This window comes from Macrobrachium rosenbergii, chromosome 54, assembly GCF_040412425.1.
Source record: "Macrobrachium rosenbergii isolate ZJJX-2024 chromosome 54, ASM4041242v1, whole genome shotgun sequence".
In the NCBI taxonomy this organism is placed as follows: Eukaryota; Metazoa; Arthropoda; class Malacostraca; order Decapoda; family Palaemonidae; genus Macrobrachium; species Macrobrachium rosenbergii.
The window spans coordinates 42,193,396-42,219,420 of NC_089794.1; the positions used below are offsets into that span (position 1 = coordinate 42,193,396).

Consider the following 26,025-nt stretch of genomic DNA (forward strand, 5'->3'; position numbering starts at 1 on the left):
AATATTGGACAAAAATTATGAACCATTAATCATCACTTCTATAATACATGAAAACAGTTTTCATACAAACCCATCAACCATAAGATGCCTTATTCTGAGTAGAACCATTCCAAGTCACTATTTTCCTGAGAAAAAAACGCCTCCGTCTGGCCAACCTCCTACCCCGCATGGATCTACTTGGATTAAATGAATGTGGGAACAGGAGGATGGCGTAGTTCCTAGGTGAAAAACGTAATTTTGTTTTACATCAACATCACGTCTGTTACAACCCAGACAATAGTGGATGCAAGTTGGGCAAAAGGCTGCATGCAAATTCCCTTCCATTATCATGTGCCCCCCCTTTTTATGAACAGAGGATAAAAGTATCTTCAGTTAAGTGAAAATTACATGGTGATTATTTGCATGGAGAAAATATAATTATTGCCTGTGGGAATCACTAAAATTATTGTCAATAGAAATTAAAGGTATGTACACCGTAATTGGATATGCTACAACTCCAGATTGTAGATCCTTCATACAGTTGTAATAAGTATCAAAAGGTAAAGGTTACTGCCTTTAATAAATTAATAATATTTAAAAAATATTCCTGCATGCAAATCATTTTCAGGTGTATGAGATCTTAATTTTTAAACATTATGTTTGCAAATAGATACAGCTTTTCTACAAATTAATTAAAATTTATTTTTAAAAAACCAGGAGGGAAATCCTCTATGGAGCAAGTTTCTTAAAAAAAAACCTGGGAGTTAACCCTTCCAATCTGAGCCAAATATATGGTAGCATAACTCTGACTGGGAAAACTTTTAACATTGGCCAATTAAAAAATCATCTCAATGGAAAGGGGACGAGAAGCAATTACACTTGTATTTAAAAGAAATCTAAAAACATTTTTGCACTTACCGCAGTGAATTCAACATAGTGTTTGTTTATGGTGAAACAGCTGATTGGGGAAGTTTTGGCTTGGGTCATAGCCCATCAGCAAAAATGTGTACCTAAATAATTTTCAGCATCACTATTCTTGCTGATACGTTGGATCATCATCATCATCATCATCATCCAGCAACCCCTAACTTGAAAATGGCCAGAATTGCAGTTAGATGTATGCGCTGGGGAGATCCAAGATTAGCCGTATCACTTTTCTTCACAGCATTCTAAAGACAGCTGAAGTTCCACCTACTCTTAAGAGCTGGGGTTGATAAAACTTGCTAATTAACCCTTAAACGCCTATTGGACGTATCATACGTCGACTAAAATTGTCTGTTGGGTGCAGTGGATGTACGTCACGTCGACTACAAAAATTTCAACCTTCGGTCAACTTTGACTAGACCAAAATGGTCGAAAAACGCAATTATAAGCTAAAACTCTTACATTCTAGTAATATTCAAGCATGTACCTTCATTTTGCAACAAATTGGAAATCTCTAGCACAATATTTCGATTTATGGTGAATTTTGAAAAAAATTTTTTCTTACGCATGAATGGTAACTCAGCCGAAAATTTCATAAATTCTTTCGTCATTTTGTCGTAATTTTTGCACTGTTCTATATTAGCCGTTACATAAAGTTTTATATATGAAAATGTGCGCATTTTCATGTACAATACAGCAAAATACAACCCATGGTTGTAGCTTTTATCAGTTTGGAAATATTTTCATATAAACCACGATAACTGCCAAAATTTCAACCTTCGGTCAACTTTGACTCGACTGAAATGGTAAAAAAATGCAATTGTAAGCTAAAACTCTTACATTCTAGTATTATTCAATCATTTACCTTCATTTTGCAACCAATTGGAAGTCTCTAGCACAATATTTCGATTTATGGTGAATTTTTGAAAAAAAACTTTTTCCTTATGTCCGCGCCAGAAATTCTTTAAATCACGTTGTCGTAATGTTTGCACTGTTTTATATTAATCGTTACATAAAGTTTTATATATGGAAATGTGCGAAATTTCATGTAGAATACAACAGAAAATAACTCATGGTTGTAGCTTTTATCAGTTTTGAAATATTTTCATATAAATCACGATAACTGCCAAAATTTCAACCTTCAGTCAACTTTAACTCGACTGAAATGTTAAAAAACACAATTATAAGCTAAAACTCTTACATTCTAGTAATATTCAATCATGTACCTTCATTTTGCAACAAACTGGAAGTCTCTAGCACAATATTTCGATTTATGGTGAATTTCTGAAAAAAAAATTTTTTCCTTACTTCTGCGCTGCGATAACTTCGGCCAACATCTCGGAAATTCTTTACGTCATGTTGTCGTAATGTTTGCATCGTTTTACATTAGTCGTTACATAAACTTTTATATATGAAAATGTGCGCAATTTCATGTAGAATACAACAGAAAATAGCTCATGGTTGTAGCTTTTATCAGTTTTGAAATATTTTCACATAAATCACGATAACTGCCAAAATTTCAACCTTCGGTCAACTTTAACTCGACCGAAATGGTAAAAAAACGCAATTGTAAGCTAAAACTCTTACATTCTAGTAATATTCAATCGTTTACCTTCATTTGGCAATAAATTGGAAGTCTCTAGCACAATATTTCGATTTATGGTGAATTTAAAAAAAAAACATTTTCCTTACGTCTGCGTGGTAACTCGGCCGAACACCTCAGAAATTCTTTTGTCTCGTTGTCGTAATATTTGCACCATTTTATATTAGTCGTTACATAAAGTTTTATATATGAAAATGTGCGCAATTTTATGTACAATACAACAAAAAATAACTCATGGTTGTAGCTTTTATCAATTTTGAAATATTTTCATATAAATCACGATAAATAGAAAAAATTCGACTTTCGGTCAACTTTAACTCGACCGAAATGGTCGAAAACTGCAATTAATAGCTAAAACACTTACAGTCTAGTAATATTCAATCAATTAGCTTCATTTTTCAACAAACGGGAAGTCTCTAGCACAATATTTTGATGTATGGTGAATTTTTGAAAAAACATTTTCTTACGTCCAGCATGGCTTACGCATTCATGCATCATTTTGTGATAATATTTTCTCTGTGTTGCTTTGATCGTTTTAAAATTTGTTATATACCAAAATCATCGCAATTTAGTGTACAATACAACTACAAAAATTAACTCATTAGCTTTAACCGTTTTGCTTACAGCGATTTGTATACAATTATATACGATTTTTTTTTTTTTGCGCTGTCATATATTCCAATATTTACATATGCTAATTATATTTTTTCATTTCTGATTGGTTGCATACTAAACTTCAGGCAATGACAAAAAAATGAGCCAAAATGAACTCTTAATCTTAGAAACTAAAGCGTGCTGTGATTTTTGAAAAAACTTTTTTCCGCTTCGCTAACTCACGAACGCCGCCGGCATACGGGAGACGTTTTTGTAAATAGGGCTTCGCCGTTAAAGGGTTAATATCATCATCAAACCATGCTATCTGGAACATGGCCAGAATTGCCAGAAGATGGACTGGGCTGGGAACGCCTCAGATTAGAAATATTACCTTCCCTCATAAATTCCTATGGAAAAATAATATTCTTCCCACTCAAAGAGCCAAGGCCTAGTAAGTTACCAATCAGTTTTTATGATATGTTGAAGTCATATGAATGATTTCCTGCAAAAGGACCTCAAAGTAACTAATGAGCCTGTATTGATGTACTGTATATATCTTGCAATATAAACATTAGCTAATCAGCACAGTTGTGAAATTAACAATCCAAAGTTCATACTAATACACAGTAACCCTTTCGCTGCACGGGAATGTTCTCCTCAGTCATCAAAAAGTCTCGTCCATGATGTGAGATTGGTCTCCTCAGTTGTAATTCTTTTGGTTCTTGTAAGGCAGCTTGTAACAGATAACTCGTTTCTATTATCATTTTAAGGAGGTTTTTTTCTATATTCTACTGAGGAATGGCAATATTTGATTTCCAACATACAGGATAATCAGACCAAAGGGCAAACCTTTGCCCAAAAGGCAAACTTCAGAAGGGGAAAAGTTGGTCGGCTAGCCTACCACTCCTGAAAGGACAATATAAGAAAAAAAAACCTACAACGCAAAACTCATTACAGCTGTCACAAAAAAAAATCACCTAAACAAATAAAAAAAAACTAAGCAAGAAAAAACATACTATTTCTAAAACACAAACCACTGTCTTTTCAGAAACATACCACAGCGTTACGTTATTCTCACTGAAATGAATCATTAATAAAAGCTGCATAATTCTGTATCTGAATAATTACCTACATATTTGCATATTTTATCACTCTTCTATAATAAAATATTATAATAACAATAGTACAGTGTAATGTAACAGTAATGAAAATAAAGAATCAAAGTACAAATATAAAAGGGAGAAAATTAGTTAGTTACACGGTTAGCAAGATGCTGCTTTCGTCACTAAGGGAGAAAACATGCTTGCAGCGAAAGGATTAAAGACAAATGCTGTAAGTCTGAGTACATCAAAACTAAAAACCTTGTTTTATCATAGAATTAGGTGTATAAAATGTATCATTAATGTTAATATGTAGTAATTAACATGATCTATGAGGTTCATTAATAGTATTAGAACTTCCAGGGTTCAAGGGTACACACAGCACCAGTATATCTAAAAGTCAGAATATGAGTAAGTCTGCCATCCATATGGTTAATTGTTAAAACTGTTGATTCATAAAAAGTAAATATGTTAGCATTGTTAATTAGGTCATATTGGAATTCCTATTGTTTGTCTATTTATACTGTTACAGGTTGACCATCACTAATCCGGCAATCAGTAATCCGGCACAAATTTAACACTAGAGTGATTTCTAATGTTTCGCACTAATTTTCAAATTTCCGGGGTCACTTGCGCTAACTTCTGCTTCAGTCAGCCAATTTGGTGGTGCAGTGTGCTGCATCAACAAACTGGTAGCCCTAGCCTACATTATACTGAACTCTATTCACATATTGACAGTATAATACAAACATCAACATAACAAATGTGCATCTTTTTCATGGATCTTTTAAACAGTTATGCTTTACTACATTGTTTCCAATTGCGTATATTCTCATATTGCTTTTGTATTATAAATTGCGATCAATGTTTTGTTTTGGGAATCGATATCGCGGTGTTTATTTCGCCGCATTTAACTAAGTTCAAAGCGCTTTTCTTGCTTCTAGTTAGCGTAAATGAATATGGATACTTTATTTATTTGGGACAAGGATATTTTTCGTTATACGAAGTGTTTTTAAGTTGAAATATAACTTAAATACGTCTCGTTGTGAAATTAATTTAGCTATTTTTTTCGTTAATATATGACGTTCACGGAATCGCGGCTGGCCGTTGTGGGGGCATGTTTGTTTTCTTTAAAAAAAAAATTAAGATTTCACTTGCTATTTTCTCTTGATTTCATCATAATACGAGCTTTGCGTATTTATCTTTTTCGGCGTGAAAACAGGAGTAATTTGTATTCTTTCATGCCCAGTAATTTTGATTAAAATACGTTCTCTCCAGTTTTATTTACGGTCGAGTTTCATCCATGTTGCCGATGCACGATAATTTATAGTCATTAGCAGCTTGAACATTGTTTCCTCAGCTTCAGCTGCAACTTGCAGCTTAAAGTTACTGTATATTTCCCTGCCAGTCTTTTCTCCAAAGCGAATAAGGGTATAGTGTAAAAAATATATCAGTCCTATTGTACAGTACTTAATGTCATTTGTAACATAACTAGAGTAATTGTGTATTACCGTACGATGGTTGAAATACAAGCAAAACAGTTGTTATCCGATACGATTATTAGCAAAACAACAGTTTCCCGTTAGGTTGTTTATGGCTGTACGCATTTACGTACTTTTATCATTCTCTTTTACTTTTTTAACTAGCAGATGGAATAAAGAGATGGAGGAAAAGAAATTGGTCTCTCTCGCTGCCTGCGCCTGCGTGAAATCTAAAAATATTTCCTAAATATTTTTGTATCTGTATTAATTGTTAACTCCATCTTAAACTCGAAATATCTCAAGTCGAATTATCATAACTCGAGCACTATCTGTATTTGATAATTGTCTTTTCTTTATTAACCAACTTGTACTGATTTATGGGATATTTTAATTCCAAGATGAGGTGCTTAGCTACTGGGTTTTGTGTATTCTAGCCTAATAAATGGCTAATCCGGCACCCTCCAATGATGCCAGATTAGTGATGGTCAACCTGTACTAAAATTACTTAAATTATTACCAGTACATAACTTCAACAGGTCAAAGTTTTACCAATGCTAATTTTCTTTTGGTATATACATCCGATATAAATTTAATTGTAAAGAGCCACAGTACAATGGGCAAGATCCTCATTGGGCAGTGGTGTATATGAAGTACTAAAATCAAATGTTACTAACCTAAAATTACCAGGACGTCCATGTATTCTTTGCATTTAGAAATTGCATCTAGAACTTTTTTTATAGTTGATAATTTAATTGGTTGTATTACCCTACCACTAACCAACTTCACTTACTAGTTTAACCCATTATTTTATTTTGAAAGGAACCATTATTTTGAACACATTGTGATGCACTGTTCCAGATATTACCATGTAAAGAGAAAATACTATGTAGATGTTAAGAATATTTCAGAAATTTTAAATGGCGGGGTACTTATCCTGGGATATGTATGAGATGCCAGTAAGGATATAGATATACAGTATATCCTTGATGCCATAGGAAAAATCTAAGGAAAAAAAGCATTGAATGACTGAGATAGGTTCTAGCACTTGGCACCATGGCCTAAACTGCATACTTAAATCAAATTATTTGTGTGATGCCCCCTCCCCCCCCCAAAAAAAAAGTGGATGCAGTCTTGTGGGTGGTTCCCCAACACCTCACTGACTTGCTAGTAGTTTTACTGTCTTGTTACCAAGCATCAACAACTGAACCAGCTTTTTCAAAGGGTATATCCATATAAAAGACGTAGTATGTATATTTAGGAAATATGCACATTATCTAAAGTTTATGTATATCAGGATAACTGTGACACAGGTTGGTTCTTCACAGAATAAGGCATCTGTCAATTAACCCTTAAACGTATCGTAAGTCGACTAAAATTGTCTGTCGGGTGACGAGCGGACGTACCGTACGTCGACTACAAAAAATTTCAACCTTCGGTAAACTTTGACTCGACCGAAATGGTCGAAATACGCAATTGTAAGCTAAAACTCTTACATTCTAGTAATATTCAATCATTTGCCTTCATTTTGCAACAAATTGGAAGTTTCTAGCACAATATTTCGATTTATGGTGAATTTTTGAAAAAACTTTTTCCTTACGTCCGCACGGTAACTCTGCCGAAAATTTCAGAAATTCTTTCGTCACTTTGTCGTAATTTTTGCATCATTTTATATTAGTCGTTACATATAGTTTTGTATATGAAAATGTGCGCAATTTCATGTAGAATACAACAAAAAATAACTCGTGGTTGTAGCTTTTATCAGTTTGTAAATATTTTCATATAAATCACGATAAGTGCCAAAATTTCAACCTTCGGTCAACTTTGACTCGACCGAAATGGTCGAAAAACGCAATTGTAAGCTAAAACTTTTACATTCTAGTAATATTAAATCATTTACCTTCATTTTGCAACAAATTGGAAGTCTCTAGCACAATATTTTGATTTATGGTGAATTTTTGAAAAAAAACTTTTTCCTTACGTCCGCGCGGTAACACTGTCGAACATCTTGGAAATTCTTTCGTCACTTTGTCATAATGTTTGCACCGTTTTATATTAGTCGTTACATATAGTTTTGTATATGAAAATGTGCGCAATTTCATGTACAATACAACCAAAAATAACTCATGGTTGTAGCTTCTATCAGTTTTGAAATATTTTCATATAAATTACGATGTGCCAAAATTTCAACCTTCGGTCAACTTTGACTCAACCGAAATGGTCGAAAAACGCAATTGTATGCTAAAACTCTTACATTCTAGTAATATTCAATCATTTACCTTCATTTTGCAACAAATTGGAAGTCTCTAGCACAATATTTCGATTTATGGTGAATTTTCTAAAAAAACTTTTTCCTTATGTCCATGTAATAACTCAGCCGAACATCTCAGAAATTCTTTCGTCACTTTGTCGTAATGTTTGCACCGTTTTATATTAGTCGTTACATAAACTTTTATATATGAAAATGTGTGCAATTTCATGTAGAATACAACAAAAAATAACTCATGGTTGTAGCTTCTATCAGTTTTGAAATATTTTCATATAAATCACGATGTGCCAGAATTTCAACCTTCGGTCAACTTTGACTCGACCGAAATGGTAAAAAAACGCAATTGTAAGCTAAAACTCTTACATTCTAGTAATATTCAATCATTTACCTTCATTTTGCAACAAATTGGAAGTCTCCAGCACAATATTTCGATTTGTGGTGAATTTAAAAAAAAAAAACTTTTTCCTTACGTCCGCGCGGTAACTCGGCCGAACATCTCAGAAATTCTTTTGTCACTTTATCGTAATGTTTGCACCGTTGTATATTAGTCGTTACACAAAGTTTTATATATGAAAATGTGCGCAATTTCATGTAGAATACGACAAAAAATAACTCATGGTTGTAGCTTTTATCAGTTTTGAAATATTTTCATATAAATGACGATAAATAGAAAAAATTCGACCTTCGGTCAAATTTAACGTGACCGATATGGTCGAAAACTGCAATTGTAAGCTGAAACACTTACTATTCAATCAATTACCTTCATTTTGCAACAAACGGGAAGTCTCTAGCATAATATTTTGATTTATGGTGAATTTTTAAAAAAAACATTTTTTTACATCCGCACATTACAAATTCATGCATCATTTTGTGATAATATTTTCTCTGTGTTGCTTTGATCGTTTTACAATTTGTTATATACCAAAATCATTGCAATTTAATGTACAATACAAATAAAAAAAAATAACTCATTAGCTTTAACCATTTTGCTCACAGCGTGATTTGTATACAATTATATATGAAATTTTTTTTCGCACATATATTTCAATATTTATACTGTATATGATAATGATATTTTTTTCATTTCTGATGGTTGCATACTAATCTTAGGCAATGTCAAAAAAAGGAGCCAAAAATGAACTCTTAATCTTAAAAACTAAGCGTGCTGTGATTTTTTTAAAAAAACTTTTTTTTCCCGCTTCGGCGCTAACTCCCGAACGCCACTGGCATATGGCAGACACTTTCATAAATAGAGGCTCGGTGTTTAAGGGTTAATGGGTTGTAATGAACAAAAGGGTAATAAATTGAAAAAAAAAATTTTTAAGAGAAATAATGTACTGTATATACAAAACAGCAAATAATGGAAGATGAGACAGTGAACTTCCAATATAGCAGTAAAACCTTAGATAACAAAAAAAAAAAAAAAAAAAAAAAGGAAAGCATATGGTGAACATGAGTTTGAGAATACAGCATTAATTTTAGACCTGCAATGTTAGGAAGAAATGACAGATGCAACCTTATACTGTAATTTTCATTGTCTTTTCAGGTAGAGCCAGGTTCAATTTGTGCTGTATTTGGATTAGGAGCAGTGGGTTTGGCTGTAGCTATGGGCTGCAGGGCAGCAGGTGCCAGTAGAATCATTGGCATAGACATTAATAGTGATAAGTTTGAACCTGGTAAGTGTGGGTCAATTTCAAATATGTATCTTATTTACTTTTCTTTTAATATGCCCTCACGTAACAGGTAACATTAAGCTGTTCAATACCTACTGACAATAACTATATTTTATTACAAATAATTAACAATTTAGCTTTGTAGTAATTTTGTTTTCCAGAGGTTAAAAAAATCAGATGTGATGCTAATGCACTATATAAGGAATGGTTGTAATAACTATATACTGTAGCAATTACAAATGGTCATATGTTGCATTTTCAGCCAAGCAGTTTGGAGTCACTGAATTTGTTAACCCAAATGATCACGATAAGCCAATTCAAGAAGTTTTGATTGAGAAGACAGATGGAGGCTGTGACTACACATTTGAGTGCATTGGAAATGTTAAAATAATGAGAGCAGCTCTGGAAGCTTGTCACAAAGGTTGGGGGGAAAGTGTTATTATTGGAGTTGCAGCAGCTGGCCAAGAGATTTCCACTAGACCCTTCCAACTGGTGACTGGACGTGTCTGGAGGGGATGTGCCTTTGGAGGTGAGGTTAGCTTTTATGGTTATATACTATTGCGCATTTCAGGGCCGTGTCTTAATTGATTTCTGTCAATAAAATCTTACCAAACCATGGATACGGATCATATTTTGGAAAAGCTATTTGAAGCCATAGCCTAATTGGCAAAAATACGCATTGATATCTAATGTTGATAATTAAGGCATTTACCTGAGTAAATCAAAGAAATTTAAAGGGAAACTTAGCTAAGTCTGGTAGGCTTGAAGATAGAGGCTAGTAAAACGTCATTACTGAAGGCCCTCCAACTCAGTGATACTGTAGTTTAATGTACTTTACCAGACACCACGCCCATATAGTTTGTGAATGAAGACTCAGATGTTGGTACTAGTAGTAATAGTAGTAGTATATGAAATTCTTATATTGATTAACACACTCAAAACACCTACCCTACACACACACACACACACACACACACACACACACACACACACACACACACACACACACACACACACACACACACACACACACTCACACTCTCTCTCTCTCTCTCTCTCTCTCTCTCTCTCTCTCTCTCTCTCTCTCTCTCTCTCTCTCTCTCTCTCTCTCTCTCTCTCTCTCTCTCTCGTAGAGTAAAATAAGGGAATGGACATCAGATGAGAATATTAATTGTGTAATACAGTTCCAGGGCGCAATTCATGTTTCCTTTAACTTGAAATATGCACCAAGTCTTACAGTAACACACACTGTGAAAACCATTGTTACCCTGGAGTTTTTGTTGCTTCATATTGTCTCCTCAAAAGTTCTGATTCATGTGTAGCTGCTTAGTCCTGCTAAATGAGTGTAACATAATGCAAGTGTTCCAACCTTAACTTCCTTAATGCATGATCAGTCCCATAATAAATCCACAGTGCTTGCTATAGCACACTACTCCCACTTCATTATTTTATGTGTGCTTCTGTGTCAGTTTTTTTTTTTCTATACGCTTGATTCATTTACTTGAAACTACACTGTTTGTTGTAGGGTTGTTGAGTGGTTATCAGTGAGTATATGTCCCTGTTTTTATCTATTTATTTATTTTTTATGGATTTGAAGTTACTCATTCTTATTATATATATATTTCATTTAATCATAATTACATTGTAGTGCTGAATGATAGTCATAACTCATAGTCCAAGTGCTTGGGCTATACCCTAAATTTTATAATACACTAATCCATTGATTATACTGAACTTTATTGAAATTGAAGGAAGTATGAAATAAAAAAACAAACATTGTATTATAAAATTATATAAAAGGGTATGCTGTTGTTTGTTCAGGATCAAGCCAACCTTGTGTGAATCAGGGTCTTGAACTTTGAGCAGACCATAAGTGAAGAATTTTCGATGGAAATAGAGAGAATAAAATTTCAATAATTATCGCATATCCGACTCAAGGTATTGCATATTGTACAAGAGGGTCAAATATTTGTGTTTCTACGATCATTATCACCCTACTGCAGGCACGTGCAGAGGGGGGTTGCTAGGGGTGCTCGAGCCCCTGCCCCTTTTCGCAAATGTATTGAAAAGTGCCCTTTTGTGTCAATAATAATTATAATAATAATAATCCCGGATCTGGACTGGAAATACCAGCCTATCAGAAGGCTGTGTTGAGTAAAAAAAAAAATAATAATAATAATAATAATAGTAATAATAATAAAAAAACAAGAGCTTAAAGAGAGTCATAGACCATGAGAATGGCCAGTGTGGGCCAGTGGCTGAATTGCAATATTGCCAGCTCTCCAGGAGTCAAGTGGGTCCCTTACAAATGAGAGACATTAGAAAATTTCATTATTGAACAAATTTTTTCCTCTATATATATATATATATATATATATATATATATATATATATATATATATATATATATATATATATATATATTATAGTTTATAGATATATCACATAAATGTATTCTTACGTAAGCTCAAACTAGGCCTACTTTGCAATGTCTTATGCATTCTGGCTAATGGCTATACTGCTAGGGAAGAGGGAACAGTGTAACACTAACACATCACTGAGGCAAAACAACGCTCTTTAATCGGTATTCCTTGTTTATCATTTGTACATGGGCTATATTTTCTGCACTTACAACTAAAATCAATGTTTCATTCAACAAACATCTGTTATAACATTTATAATAAGAAAATGGCACAGTGTGTTAAAGAAACAGAAAAATATCCTCATAATTAATTTTGTGAAATGTAGCCTAGGCTAAGGATGGTGTGGTGTGCTTAGTGAATTTAAATTTCATTTCAAAGGATTGACGATTATTATAGTGATTTCAGAAACCCAAAGTGACGTGTATAAAGTGTTGTGCTGAAATGAAGTGGTGTCGTTATTTTTATAAAAAAAAAAAAAAAAACAAAAGACTTTACATATTTCAACATTTCAGGACAACACTTTACTACACACAGACCTAGGCCTACAGGCTACAGACGTACTATTGGGGTGTTGGTAATTATAATTTTTCAGTTGATGAGGGGGTTATTTATGGGGTGAAGACGGAGTTTATGGGTTGAACACTATCATTTTTGTCACGATTTTGCATATATCAAATTACGACACACACACACACATATATATATATATATATATATATATATATATATATATATATATATATATTCTTTCTTTCTTCTTTTATCTTTGAATTTAAGGACTAGCTTTGGCCAAGGTAATGGTTTTGGCTTCTAGACTCATTTTATAAACATATTCAAAGTATTAACCAAAATAACCTTTAAATATAAATATATATATATATATATATATATATATATATATATATATATATATATATATATATATATATATATATATATATATATATATATATATATATAATTTTTTTCAACATCCAGCATCATGAGGCCGAATTTCCGTCTTCCTTGGCTTTTGTGTCATCTTTAATCATTTTATGTTATTATGTTATAATACCCTTAGATATCTTGGAATATTGAATACTGTAACATTTGTCTTTCCATTCAGATTTTATTATATTAATCATCTTGAGTATGCCACGGAAGGAGAGAAGAAAAAGGAACAGGAACGGTGCAGACAAGATGCTGCCAAAGGTAGCAGAACTCTTTATGATTGGATGAAGCCTAGAGTGGCAGCTTCAATATCTGAGCAAGTGGAGGAGGATTCAGAGGACCGGGAGGAGACTCAGGAGAGCGAAGAATCAGAAACTGAAGATATGGAAGCAGACGATGAGCCAAATGAAGAAGACAGTGTAGATGACCTAGAAGAGCAAGTTGCTCCACAGGAGCCCCAGATTGAAGCAAGAGCCGAAGTGACTGATGTTGAAGAGCCATTTTCCATGCTACCTGAATTACAATATCCAAATGATCCTGCACATGTTGTTACTTATAAGATACGTATTAGTGAATCTTTTATCAAACTCTGCAATAAGTATGGTCCTTGTCAACCTGTAATTTCATATCCCAAGAATTTAGAAGGACGCTTGTTTCAGAAGAAATGGTATGAAAAGAACTCTTGGTTAGAATATTCACCTCAGAAAGATGCCATGTTCTGCTTCAGCTGTCGTCTGTTTTTGACTGAGGAAAGGTACAGTGGCCGAGTAGCTTGGAAATCAGAGGGCATAAGCTGTTGGAGGACAGCTTTAGAGAAAATAAAAGAGCATGCTGGTTCAGAATCTCACATGATTGGTATGGTTCGATGGAAAGGATTCCAGAGCCAAGCATTAGATATTGCATTAGAAACAGCAAATAGAGAAGTACAAGCTGCTAGAGACAAAGAGAAGCAGAGAAACCGAGAAATTTTAGACAGGTTGATCTCCATCACACTATACTTGGCAAGACAAGGTTTGCCATTTAGGGGCGACGGAGAAATCTCTACCAGTGAAAATCGAGGAAATTTTCTTGAACTTGTAGAAATGTTTAGCAAGTATGACAGCGTTGTTCAATTGCACCTTGATGTAATTAAAGAAAACAAGATATACTGAAAAGACCCCAAGTGTCACTACTTGCAAACAGGACTCAGAATGACCTGATCAAGGCTTTGGCCATTTCAGTTAGAAGAGTGATATTAGAAGAAATTCACCAGAGCAAGGTCTTCTCCATCCTCATGGATGAAACAACAGATGTTTCACATACAGAACAGGTCTCTTTTGTTGTGAGGTATGTTCATGACTTCAAAATAAAAGAACGTTTCATACAGGTATTCAATGTTCAATCAACAACTGGTGAGGCACTGGAGAAAGAAGTGATCTCTATGCTTAATGCAAATAACCTAAACATAGATGATATGCGAGGGCAAGGATATGATGGGGCAGCAAATATGAGTGGAATATACAACGGATTGCAGTCCAGACTCCAGAGACAGAACCCAAAGGCACTCTATGTACATTGTCATGCACATTGCCTAAATCTAGTCTTAGTTGAAAGTGCCAAATCAAGTATTCAGTTTATAACTTTTTTCAGCTTGGTGGAGAAATTGTATGCTTTTGTTGCTAACTCTTCAAAACGGCATGCTGCATTCATGGAGATCCAAAAAGCAATGTATCCAGAAGATCGCCCACTTGAACTTCAGAAGCTATCAGACACAAGATGGGCTTGCAGAGAATCAGCTCTTAGAACTATGAAGAAGGTCATCCCAGCTCTGAAGCAGTTTCTAGAAGAGATAGTGCAAAGGATCCTCCTGACACGTCAGCAGGGGAGGCCTCAATATTGCTGAAAAGTATTAACTTTGAATTTCTTGTTTGTCTTGAGATTGCTACCCCAGTTTTTCAAGAAACTGCCTATGCATCTAATGCACTACAACTGAAAGACCTTGATTTAGCTGCTTCCTATAGAATTGTGGATGGAGTGCTACAAAGCTTGAGAGAGTTAAGAAATGATGAGAAGTTTCAAGAGATTTTTACAAAAGTCAAAGACAGAGCTGAATCTATGGCCATCAACCTCCCTCTGTGATTCCTGGACAAGGCAGAAGAAGGAAAATGCCTGAAAGATACAAGTATAGTGCTACATCTGCTACTACTGAGGACCAGCAATATCAGACCTTGGATGATTACTACCGTGTGAGAGTATTTTATGTGTTTTTAGATAAAATATCTCAAGAGCTACAAAGAAGATTTAAAGGTGGAGACAACACAACAAGGGGTATCTTAAAGGCTTTCCATTACATGACAGTCCAAGATAACTGGAAAGAACCTGTGAATGAAGAAGCATTCAAGTCATTACAAAAATTATGTCAGTTTTATGAGCTAGAAGAAGTAGACAAGTTACAGTTGGAATTGAAGATTTTTATTCCTCATTTCCTTGCCATCCACAGAACACTGCAGCTTCAATGCTCAACCTGATGAAGGTAAACAATACTCAGGAAATATTTCCACTTATGCTTGAACTTTTAACAATTTATGCCACTCTGCCTGTCACAACTGCAACAGTGGAAAGGACCTTCTCCAAACTCAAGCTTGTGAAGACTAAGCTGCATAGCCAGTGCAGTGAGGAGAGGCTATCTGATCTTTTGTTGCTAGCAATTGAAAAGGATATCAAAATCAACAACAGTGAGGTTATCAACATATTCAAAGAAATGGCACACAGGAGGGTTCTCTTATAAATATAAAATGATAAGTCTGGTTAGCAACCTACTGTATTAATCATACTGATTGATCATTTTCTTTTGTTATTTATTTGTAAATAATATATAATTTTTCTTTAAATATATTCCCAAGCTCTATTGCTGCAGGTAGTCAGTGCGGTATATTGCATGTTCATCTAAGGCATTAGCCTACTTGTACCTATGATAATCAGTCATGTTTATTGTTTTCTTGAATTATTAATGCCTAGTTTATTTTAAATAAAGTTGAGAGAATATTGAGAAGTTGTATGTATATTTTGCCTCATTCATTATTATATTTTGCCCTTTTTTTCACTTGAGCACCTGCCCTGTAAAAGTTCTCTGCACATCCCTGCTACTGGGTACCCTGCTATTATGTCTGACGTCATAATTTACGTCACAACTAGCCTATCTCTGGGAGCTTACTAAATTTAGCTAAGTTTCCCTTTAAATTTCTTTGTTTACTCTGATTGGTGCCTGAATTATGCACATTAGACATCACTGCTTATTGTTGCCAATTAGGCTGTGGCTTCAAATAGCTATTTCCAAAATACGATCCTATTCCAATGCTTTGTAAAGATTTTATCAATGAAAATCTATTAGACACAGCCCTGAAATTCACAGTAGGTACAAACCATTGTTTGAGTGACTTTTTTTCTACTGATTACAAGTCATGACAAGTCATGCTATTAAGTTATGTCACTAGTATGATGGCTTCATGGAAGGTGGGAGCCTGTATGTATGTGGAAAGCTAACATTTTTGCTTCATACTGTTGGTTTGTTCTATCAGTTCATTCTTCACTTGGATTAGTATTGTATTTAGCATTTCATTACTTTGATTCATTTAAAAGGTATTTTCAATTGTTTCCCTGCCACTTTTCTGTTTATGAGAGTGAAATGAAATTTATGGGTGTCATGCACTATGATATCATCATGGTCGCTAACAAAAGACACAGCTATTACTTGCATTCATTGTTTTAGTGCTGTCTGTGCTCTTGGTTTTTATGAGAATGTTTCTTAGCTGGATGTCTTTGTTTTTTAAAAATATATCAGATTTTTCCTTTACAAGGTTAGATGTGGAATGAGTGTTCACTATTTTCTGTTGTGAGATTTTTTTTGTGGATACCTTTTTTGTCCATGGTTAATGTATGGCCTTTCTCCATGATATTTTGGACTGTTTTCCTAGTTTCATATCTAAAACTTTGCTGACTTCTGTTACTAATTACATGCTCAAGTTTATTTTCCAGCCCATACAAGTTTTTTTTGTGTCAATTTAACTCTGCAAGTACTGTACACGCTTACATTTTTAATCATGTGCATATAGCAGTTCACCTCTTTTGCATTAACCCTTAAACGCCGACTGGACGTATCATATGTCGACTAAAATTGTCTGTTGGTTGGCCGAGTGGACATAACCGTACGTCGACTACAAAAAATTTCAACCTTCGGTCAACTTTGACTCGACCGAAATGGTTGAAAAACGCAATTGTAAGCTAAAACTCTTACATTCTAGTAATATTCAATCATTTATCTTAATTTTGCAACAAATTGGAAGTCTCTAGCACAATATTTCGATTTATGGTGAATTTTTTAAAAAACTTTTTCCTTACGCCATGTATTAACTTGGCCGAAAATTTCAGAAATTCTTTTGTCATTTTGTCGTAGGTTTTGCACTGTTTTATATTAGCCGTTACATAAAGTTTTATATATGAAAATGTCTGCAATTTCATGTAAAATACAGCAACATACAACCACTGTTCTAGCTTTTATCAGTTTGAAAATATTTTCACATAAACCACGATAACTGCCAAAATTTCAACCTTCGGTCAACTTTGACTCGACCGAAAATGGTAAAAACACAATTGTAAGCTAAAACTCTTACATTCTAGTAATATTCAATCATTTACCTTCATTTTGCAACAAATTGGAGGTCTCTAGCACAATATTTCGATTTATGGTGAATTTTTGAAAAAAACTTTTTCTTTACGTCTGCGCCAGAAATTCTTTCGTCCCGTTGTTGTAATGTTTGCACCGTTTTATATTAGTCGTTACATAAAGTTTTATATATGGAAATGTGCGCAATTTCATGTAGAATACAACCAAAAATAATTAATGGTTGTAGCGTTTATCAGTTTTGAAATATTTTCATATAAATCACGATAAGTGCCAAAATTTCAACCTTCGGTCAACTTTAACTCAACCGAAATGGTAAAAACGCAATTATAAGCTAAAACTCTTACATTCTAGTAATATTCAATCATGTACCTTCATTTTGCAACAAACTGGAAGTCTCTAGCACAATATTTCGATTTATGGTGAATTTCTGAAAAAAAAAAACTTTCCTTAGGTCTGCGCTACGTAACTCGGCCAACATCTCAGAAATTCTTTCGTCACGTTGTCATAATGTTTGCATCGTTTTACGTTAGTCGTTACATAAACTTTTATATATGAAAATGTGCGCAATTTCATGTAGAATACAACAGAAAATAGCTCATGGTTGTAGCTTTTATCAGTTTTGAAATATTTTCACATAAATCACGATAACTGCCAAAATTTCAACCTTCAGTCAACTTTAACTCGACCGAAATGGTAGAAAAATGCAATTTTAAGCTAAAACTCTTACATTCTAGTAATATTCAATAATTTACCTTCATTTTGCAATAAATTGGAAGTCTCTAACACAATATTTCGATTTATGGTGAATTTTTGAAAAAACATTTTCCTTACGTCCGCGCGGTAACTCGGCCGAACATCTCTGAAATTCTTTCGTCACGTTGTTGTAATGTTTGCACCGTTTATATTAGTCATTACATAAAGTTTTATATGTGAAAATGTGTGCAATTTCATGTACAATACAACAGAAAATAACTCATGGTTGTAGCTTTTATTAGTTTTAAAATATTTATATATAAATCACGATAAATAGAAAAAATTCTACTTTCAGTCAACTTTGACTTGACCGAAATGGTCGAAAACTGCAATTGTAAGCAAAAACACTTACAGTCTAGTAATATTCAATCAATTAGCTTCATTTTTCAACAAACGGGAAGTCTCTAGCACAATATTTCGATTTATGGTGAATTTTTGACAAATTTTTTTACGTCCGTGCGTTACAAATTCATGCATCATTTTGTGATAATATTTTCTCTGTGTTGCTTTGATCGTTTTACAATTTGTTATATACCAAAATCATCGCAATTTAGTGTACAATACAAAGAAAAAAAAATAACCCGTTAGCTTTAACCGTTTTGCTCACAGCGATTTGTATAAAATTATATATGAAAATTTTTTTTGCGCTGTCATATATTTCAATATTTTATATATGATAATGATATTTTTTCATTTCTGATGGTTGCATACTAAACTTCAGGCAATGACAAAAAGGAGCCAAAATGAACTCAATCTTAAAAACCAAGCATGCTGTGATTTTTTAAAAACTTTTTTCCGCTTAGCGCTAACTCCCGAACGCCACCGGCATACGGGAGACGTTTTTGTAAATAGAGGCTCGGCGTTTAAGGGTTAATATGATAAATTGCAAAGGGCTTTGAAGCCATTTCTTGATGGACCACAACAGTTCTCAAAATTTAGATACATTATACCTTCCATTGGAATCACTGGATGTGTTATTGTTCAGCATCACAAGTCAATTAGTCTTTTTGGTACCCCTCTCATTAACTTGATCTCAAGTAGTGTAACTCCATGCTATTGTAATGCCCATCTAATTACTTGTCCTGATGTTCAGTCAACTACCTTGTTAAGACTCACTCAAGTAGTATAGTGAAATCTCTTACTTTTTGTAATTGTCTTTATGTAAACTCAGTTTGTCTTCACAACTCGGAAATTAATAGCACTGGCAATTACATTGTATATTAATATTGTCACACTCCCCTCCCACTTTATCAGGTTTTCTTATGCTATTCTGGTCAGCTTATAAATGATCTGAGTTGCTTTTAACAAATTGTATCTATTCTTAAGGATCTTGGAGCTTTTCCACTTTTTCATATTCCCTAGACCCTTTTAATCTTTTTATTGAAAGGATTTTAGGGTTTATGAAATGAAATCTATTAGCCTGACAGGAAAATGATTGCATTTTAAGATTGATGGATACAAAAATGGAAAAAAATTAAAATTTTTACCCCTCAGTACCTAAGCATAAAAATACAAGGCAACTCCTGATCTCGCTATCATGACATTATCATCCAGTTCGTACTCATTTTTTATTCAAGTTTTTTTTTGTAACTTACTGCTTCCATCTTGACTATTTCTCCTGCTTCAGTCTTTCCATTTTCATCTTTTATATACTTTATCCCTTTTATTTATATACTTTATCCCTTTTATTTATATACTTTATCCCTTTTACATCTTAACCGTTTACTGTATTACCCACTGTACTGTCTTAAAGCATTTCTTTTCCCCTCTCTTTTGACATTCTGTTCCATTTCTTACAAAATTTCTTTCCTCTTGACACCTTTCATTTAACTTCTCTCTTCTTTTCCCTGTGTACACATATCCTTTGTCGTACTCATCCTCTGCTAGAGCTTGAAAGGTTTCTTCTTTTCTTCAAGTGTAATGATGTATATGCCTTTCTCTATACCTTCTCCATAATGGCATACTTAGCACTGCAGCTGTATTGCGTACTTCATTTTATTGCTTTCCAACAACCACTTCTTTGTTATAATGCATTTGCTTTTTACTACTTTATTATATTTCTGAGTTTCCTTTCTCTAAAAATTTTGTAAATAATTGCTTTCTTCATTCTTTATCCCTCTCTGTAAAATCAGCTTGCTGCATTTTGTGTGATGTTTAAGCATGCCCCTCATTTGTATGCTGTCAGCTTCACCAAGCATAAAAATTGGCCTTGGCAGAATTCAGCACTGTATCTTCATTTTCTTTTCTTGTTTCTTGCTCCAAGGATGTATTTTCCTCATTATGTCCTCAATAGCTATTAGTTCATGTGTGACCATTTAGATCTCCCTACCAGTATACTGCTGACTGCGGCACTTACCACTGTATCAGATAACCTTTCCCAGAATTCTTTGTTTTCTTTTCACCATGTTTTTGGTGAATATACTTGTAACACGTTTTATATTCTTTCCAGAAGATAATTTTAATCCTCATTACCCAAGATCATCTCTACATTTCCATTTTGCTGTAAATGTCCCCACAATAAATAGCCTAGCTATAACTGTTGACAGACGGAGAACCGATACTAATGACAGATTGGTACAGCAAGCAGTAAGTAAATCTACAGCTGCTTCACAACCCAATGTTGCAAGACAGGTTCAGCAACATCCCACCAAAAAGATGCTACGGCCAATGCCTATAAATAAAGCTCCTCAATCTGCTTCGTCGGCAAAGAAACCCCCATTCTGTTCTCCAAGAGGAGGAAGCAATAGGGGCAGAGGCAGAGGTGGGAGATGGTAGAGTGGACGCCCCTCCCCACTTCTTGCCACTGGCAGAGATTCGGGGCAGAGCTGTGGGTAGTAGGTGTTCTTTGGGTAGGTTATCTATTCCCGTTCGACTTTACCCCTCCTCTCTCAGATTGCCCTCTACCTCACCTGACCTACGATCAAGGATCCCAACAACACCTAGCCCTTCAAGAAGTGAATCTGGGGTTCTACAGCTGAATCTTCTGGTCCCCAAGGTCAATGGCAATTCGAGGACATTCATAGATCTTTCAATGTGTAACCTTTTCATCAGGAAGACGAGGTTCAGAATGGAAACTCCACAGACGGTCTTGGCAGCCGTCAGGGACAACGACTACATGCTGACCATAGACTTGAAGGACACATACTTCCAGATTCCTATTCATCCTTCCTCTTGGAAGTTTCTTCGTTTCAGTCTGGGAGAGCTGATGTTCCAGTTCAAGGTGCTGTGCTTCAGGTCGACGACAGCTCCTCAGCTGTTCACAAGAATGTTCACGCTGGTACAGGCAGTCCCTGGTTATTGGCAGGGTTCCGCTCCCAATAGCTTGACAATAACCGAAAATTGCCAACAGCCAAAAATCGGTGATAATAGCGCTGATAACCGGGGATCAGTGCCTCCGATAACCAAGGATCAGTGCCGATAACCGAGAATCGGTGTCGAAAATCCGGTTATCGTCGTCACTAGAAAAGCGCTGTAAAACCAGATCGCCGATAACCGGGGACTGCCTGTATCGACATATGCTCATGCTCAGGGTATCAGACTTCTAAGATACCTCGACAACTGGCTGGTCTCAGCGAGTTCCCAGGAAAAGTTGATTCAGAATGGAACGGCTTCTCCAATTTTGTCTCAGCTTAGGCATTGTGGTAAATTTGGAAAAGTCAAATCTCATTCCCAGTCAAAGAATTCTATACTTGAGAATTGTCATAGACACAGCAGCGTCAAGAGTCTTTCCGTTGGAACAGGATTGAGACGTTCAGGACAAGAGCTCATTTGTGTCCGAAAGGACACAACCAGCTCGTCAGTGGCAGGTTATTCTAGGCCTGTTAACTTCTTTGGAGAAGCTGTCTCCATGTGGCCATCTACTGTACATCTTCGGTCCTTACAGTGGAAATTAAAGGAACCCTGGTCTCCAGTAAGAGATTCCCCTAATGTGCAGGTCCCTCTGTCGACAGAAGTGAGAAAAGACCTAATGTGGTGGTTGGACGACAAGAATCTAGCAACAGGAATTCCTCTTCTTTCACCCCCTCTGGAACTGCTACTGTTCTCGGACGCATCTTCTAAAGGTTGGGGGGGGATCATTTAGAAGACCTAACTTCCAGACTGTGGGTTCCTCAAGACAGTCAGCTTTATATCAGTGTGCTGGAGCTGCCTTCTTAGCACTTCAGCAGTTTCAAAAGAGGGTGATGGGACACTGTTGTTTTGATGTTGGACAACTACAGTGGTAGCTTATGTGAACAAACAGGGCTGGTGTCTCGCCAACTTCACCTGATAACAGTCCAATTACACCAGTGGGCCATAGACAGCTCAGTGGAGCTTGTGGCCCGGTACATTCCAGGCAAAAGGAATGTAGTGGCTTACAAACTAAATCAGCAGAGACAGATTCTGGGAACAGAGTGGTCTCTGCATCAGGGGATTGCAGACAGGCTATTTCACTTGTGGGGGAGGCCAATGATAGACCTCATCGCTACAAGGTTCAACAGAATGTTAGAGGTTTACTGTTCGGTAGTTCCAGACTTGTTTGCTGTGGCAGAGGACGCCCTTCAACATCTCTGGGACAACCTGGACATATACGCCTTCCCCGTTTTGCCTGATCCGCCAGGTCCTTGACAGAGTCTCAAGGTGATTCTAGTAGCTCCTTTATGGCCACAAGCAGAATTTCTAGATCTGCTGTCACTGCTAACAGCAGTTCCAAGAGAGAAACCCCCCCTGGCACAATCTACTTTGTCAACCTCACAGATGGAGACTTACCAAGTACCTCCCGCAAGCGCAAGTGAGAGGCTCTTCTCGAGGAGCAGTGACTCAAATCTCGGGATACCTCGGGAGGTCTACTTCATCCATGTACCAGGGGAAGTGGGCTGTCTACTGTGATTGGTGTCATTGGGGGGTTACTCTCCACTTAGAACCTCTGTTCAGCAGATAGCTGATTTTCTAATCTTTCTCAGATCAGAAAAACATCTTGGTTTCTGCCATAAAGGGCTGCTTTGGCTTTGGTTCTTCCTATGAAGAATGTGGACATATCTACATCATGGGAGTTACCTGCGCTGATCAAAAGCTATTAGCAGTCCAGTTCCCCTACAGAGCTCAAACCACCTACCTGGGATCCAACTCTGGTACTGAGTAGCCTCACCTGAGCTCTCAATAAACCTTTACATCCGGCTTTGGATAGACACTTGACTTTTAAGACAGTCTTCCTGCTAGCTTTGGCTTCATCGAAAAGGGTGGGTGAACTTCATGGTCTGTCATATGATGTTAAACACACCAGGGGTTGGGGTTCAGTAGCCTTCGAATCTGTCCTGGAATTCATGGCCGAGACTCAAAATCCTGCAATTCAAGATGACAGGTTCGCCTCCTTTTCTATTCCCTCGTTGGATGATTGTGTTGGCAACGATCCAGACGATTTGCTTCTCTGCCCCATTAAATCACTGCGTGCTTATCTAAAAAGGACTCGACACCTCAGACCGGGGTGTCGAAGGCTTTTTGTTAGCACAGGCTGAGACAAGAAAGAGGTGTCCAAGAATACAGTCTCGTTCTGGCTGCGAGAAGTGATCAAGAATGCATACTCATCATCATCAGTGTCCACTGACAACACCGTGCATGCAAGAGCACATGACAGAGGATTGAGTTTCTCCTTGGAATTCAGGAAGAATGCATCTGTTCATAGAGTTTTGAATGCTGGTTCATGGCTTCATCAAACCACTTTCACTTCCTTCTACCTGAGGAATGTTGCCCATAGGTCCTTGGGACACTTTTTTCCTTGGGTCTGGTGGTGGCTGCTCAAGTTGTGTAGCTCATCCAGTGCCCCTAGTGAGAGTTTGTATCTTGCATAAGATGTTGGTATGAAAGTGAAATGAGTGAGGTGACTGGTGTCTTTTCTTTTCCTCTTTCTTCCCTCTTCTTTACCTGCGGGCGGTATGAAGATAGTGCCATCATAAGCTGGAACTGGCTGGATACAGGCAGTTGAAGCAGTCATGCTGTGAGTTCTTGCTATTAATATAAGGATATCTTTCAGTAGCAAACCCTTCTTCTCTCTAGCAAGGAGAGAGAGGAGTAATAACAAACCCATATAGGTGGCTACATTGGTTTGTTATTGGAACAGATTGCCTAAATTCATTGCATATGCAGAAGATGCAGAGCTTTGTACTAAACCAGGTAGTGTGAGCCTAAGATACACACGTATCTATAGGTTCAGAGGTTTGGTCTTCTTCCTTAGAATACTCTTATCCAGGAAGATTGACCAGGTGTGCTGAAACTCCAGTCGGTTCAGGATTACTTACCTCCCACCAAGAGTGAGTCTGTCCTGATGTTAAGACCCAGGTTTGTTCTGTGTATGAACAAATGACAAATGTTTAATTAATTTGTATTTTTCATAACTAAAAAATCTGCAGTCTTAACATTTAATGCCTACCTCTAGCCACTCCTCTGTCAGTTTACCCTGGGTTGGAAGAATAACTGAGGCATCACGAGATGAAGCTTGGGTTAGTGGTGTCACCCACCTCATTCATGACAGAAGCCAGAAGCCAACAATTCCTTGCATGTACTGTACAATTATTATAATTTTTTACTTATTTTTTTACCGGTTTCCAGCTGGCACCAGAAGATTTATCCTAATGTTAAGACCACAGGTTTGTTAGTTATGTAAAATACAAATTAATGAAAAATTTGTCATATTTAGTAAAAACCAGGCTGGTAACTTGGAAAAATAACTTGCATTCTTAAAAAAATTTAGTTTTATGTGGAAATAAGGATTTCCACAAACTGAATTTTTCAAGTAGGCTAACCAAAAAATTTTTTGCATCATAGGCTTCAAGTCTCGTGACTCTGTGCCACAACTTGTTGAGGACTACATGAAGAAGAAAATTATGGTGGATGAGTTTGTAACATTTACCAAGCCACTTGAGGAAATAAATGAAGGATTCCATTTAATGCATGCTGGAAAAGCACTCAGGACTGTTATCAACATGTTCTAATATTGTAAGTTTTGGTATTATATATTGGTTGACTATAATTAAAGTTATAATGAAAGTTAAAGACTGAAGTAATTTTGTGGGAATACTAGAGCCTGTTTAGTATTTTTTATAGAGCTCTTTTGACTAAGCCCATTCACTGATCATGCTATTGAACTTTCGTGTAACGACTTATACCATTCTTAATAAAAGCATATGAATACAGAAGTTTTTCATGTCCGTTTCAAAAACTAAGTATAGTACTGTCACTTACAGAATTCGGTTAACTGTGTGCACATACACTGAATTCCCCGCATTAAAAATGCTTTTTTTTTTTTCCCTTAAAATAAGTCTTGGAAATTTACCATGCATTCAAGAAGTCAGAGGTCAAATTTTTCCTAGGGCTATACAGAATTTGGTTAACTGTGTGCACATACACTTGAATTCCCCGCATTAAAAATGCTTTTTATTTTTTTAAGGGGAAAATAAGTCTTGGAAATTTACCATGCATTCAAGAAGTCAAGGGTCAAGTTTTTCATAGGGCTATCCTAACCCCAGAGGAAGGTTATCTTGCATTAAACAGTAATCAGAATTCCTGTATGTGACCCCTGAACAAAGTGTGTAAATTATACATAAGTAAAATTTATAATAAAAAACCCAAAAAATATGTGTAGTCTAGTCACAATGACTCATCC

The 26,025-nt window shown here is 35.7% G+C and overlaps 1 protein-coding gene across 1 annotated transcript in view; it reads left to right on the forward strand.

The window, feature by feature from the left end:
* The window catches only part of Fdh (alcohol dehydrogenase class-3 Fdh), a 58,450-nt gene extending 32,892 nt beyond the window's left edge, over positions 1-25,558 (forward strand). Inside the window, exons 6-8 of the mRNA XM_067098088.1 lie at positions 9,494-9,623; positions 9,883-10,149; positions 25,188-25,558. Of these exons, the coding sequence (XP_066954189.1) occupies positions 9,494-9,623; positions 9,883-10,149; positions 25,188-25,354 (564 nt within the window). The 3' untranslated portion in view covers positions 25,355-25,558. The remainder of the gene's footprint in view (positions 1-9,493; positions 9,624-9,882; positions 10,150-25,187) is intronic.
* The last annotated feature ends 467 nt before the right edge of the window (positions 25,559-26,025 follow it).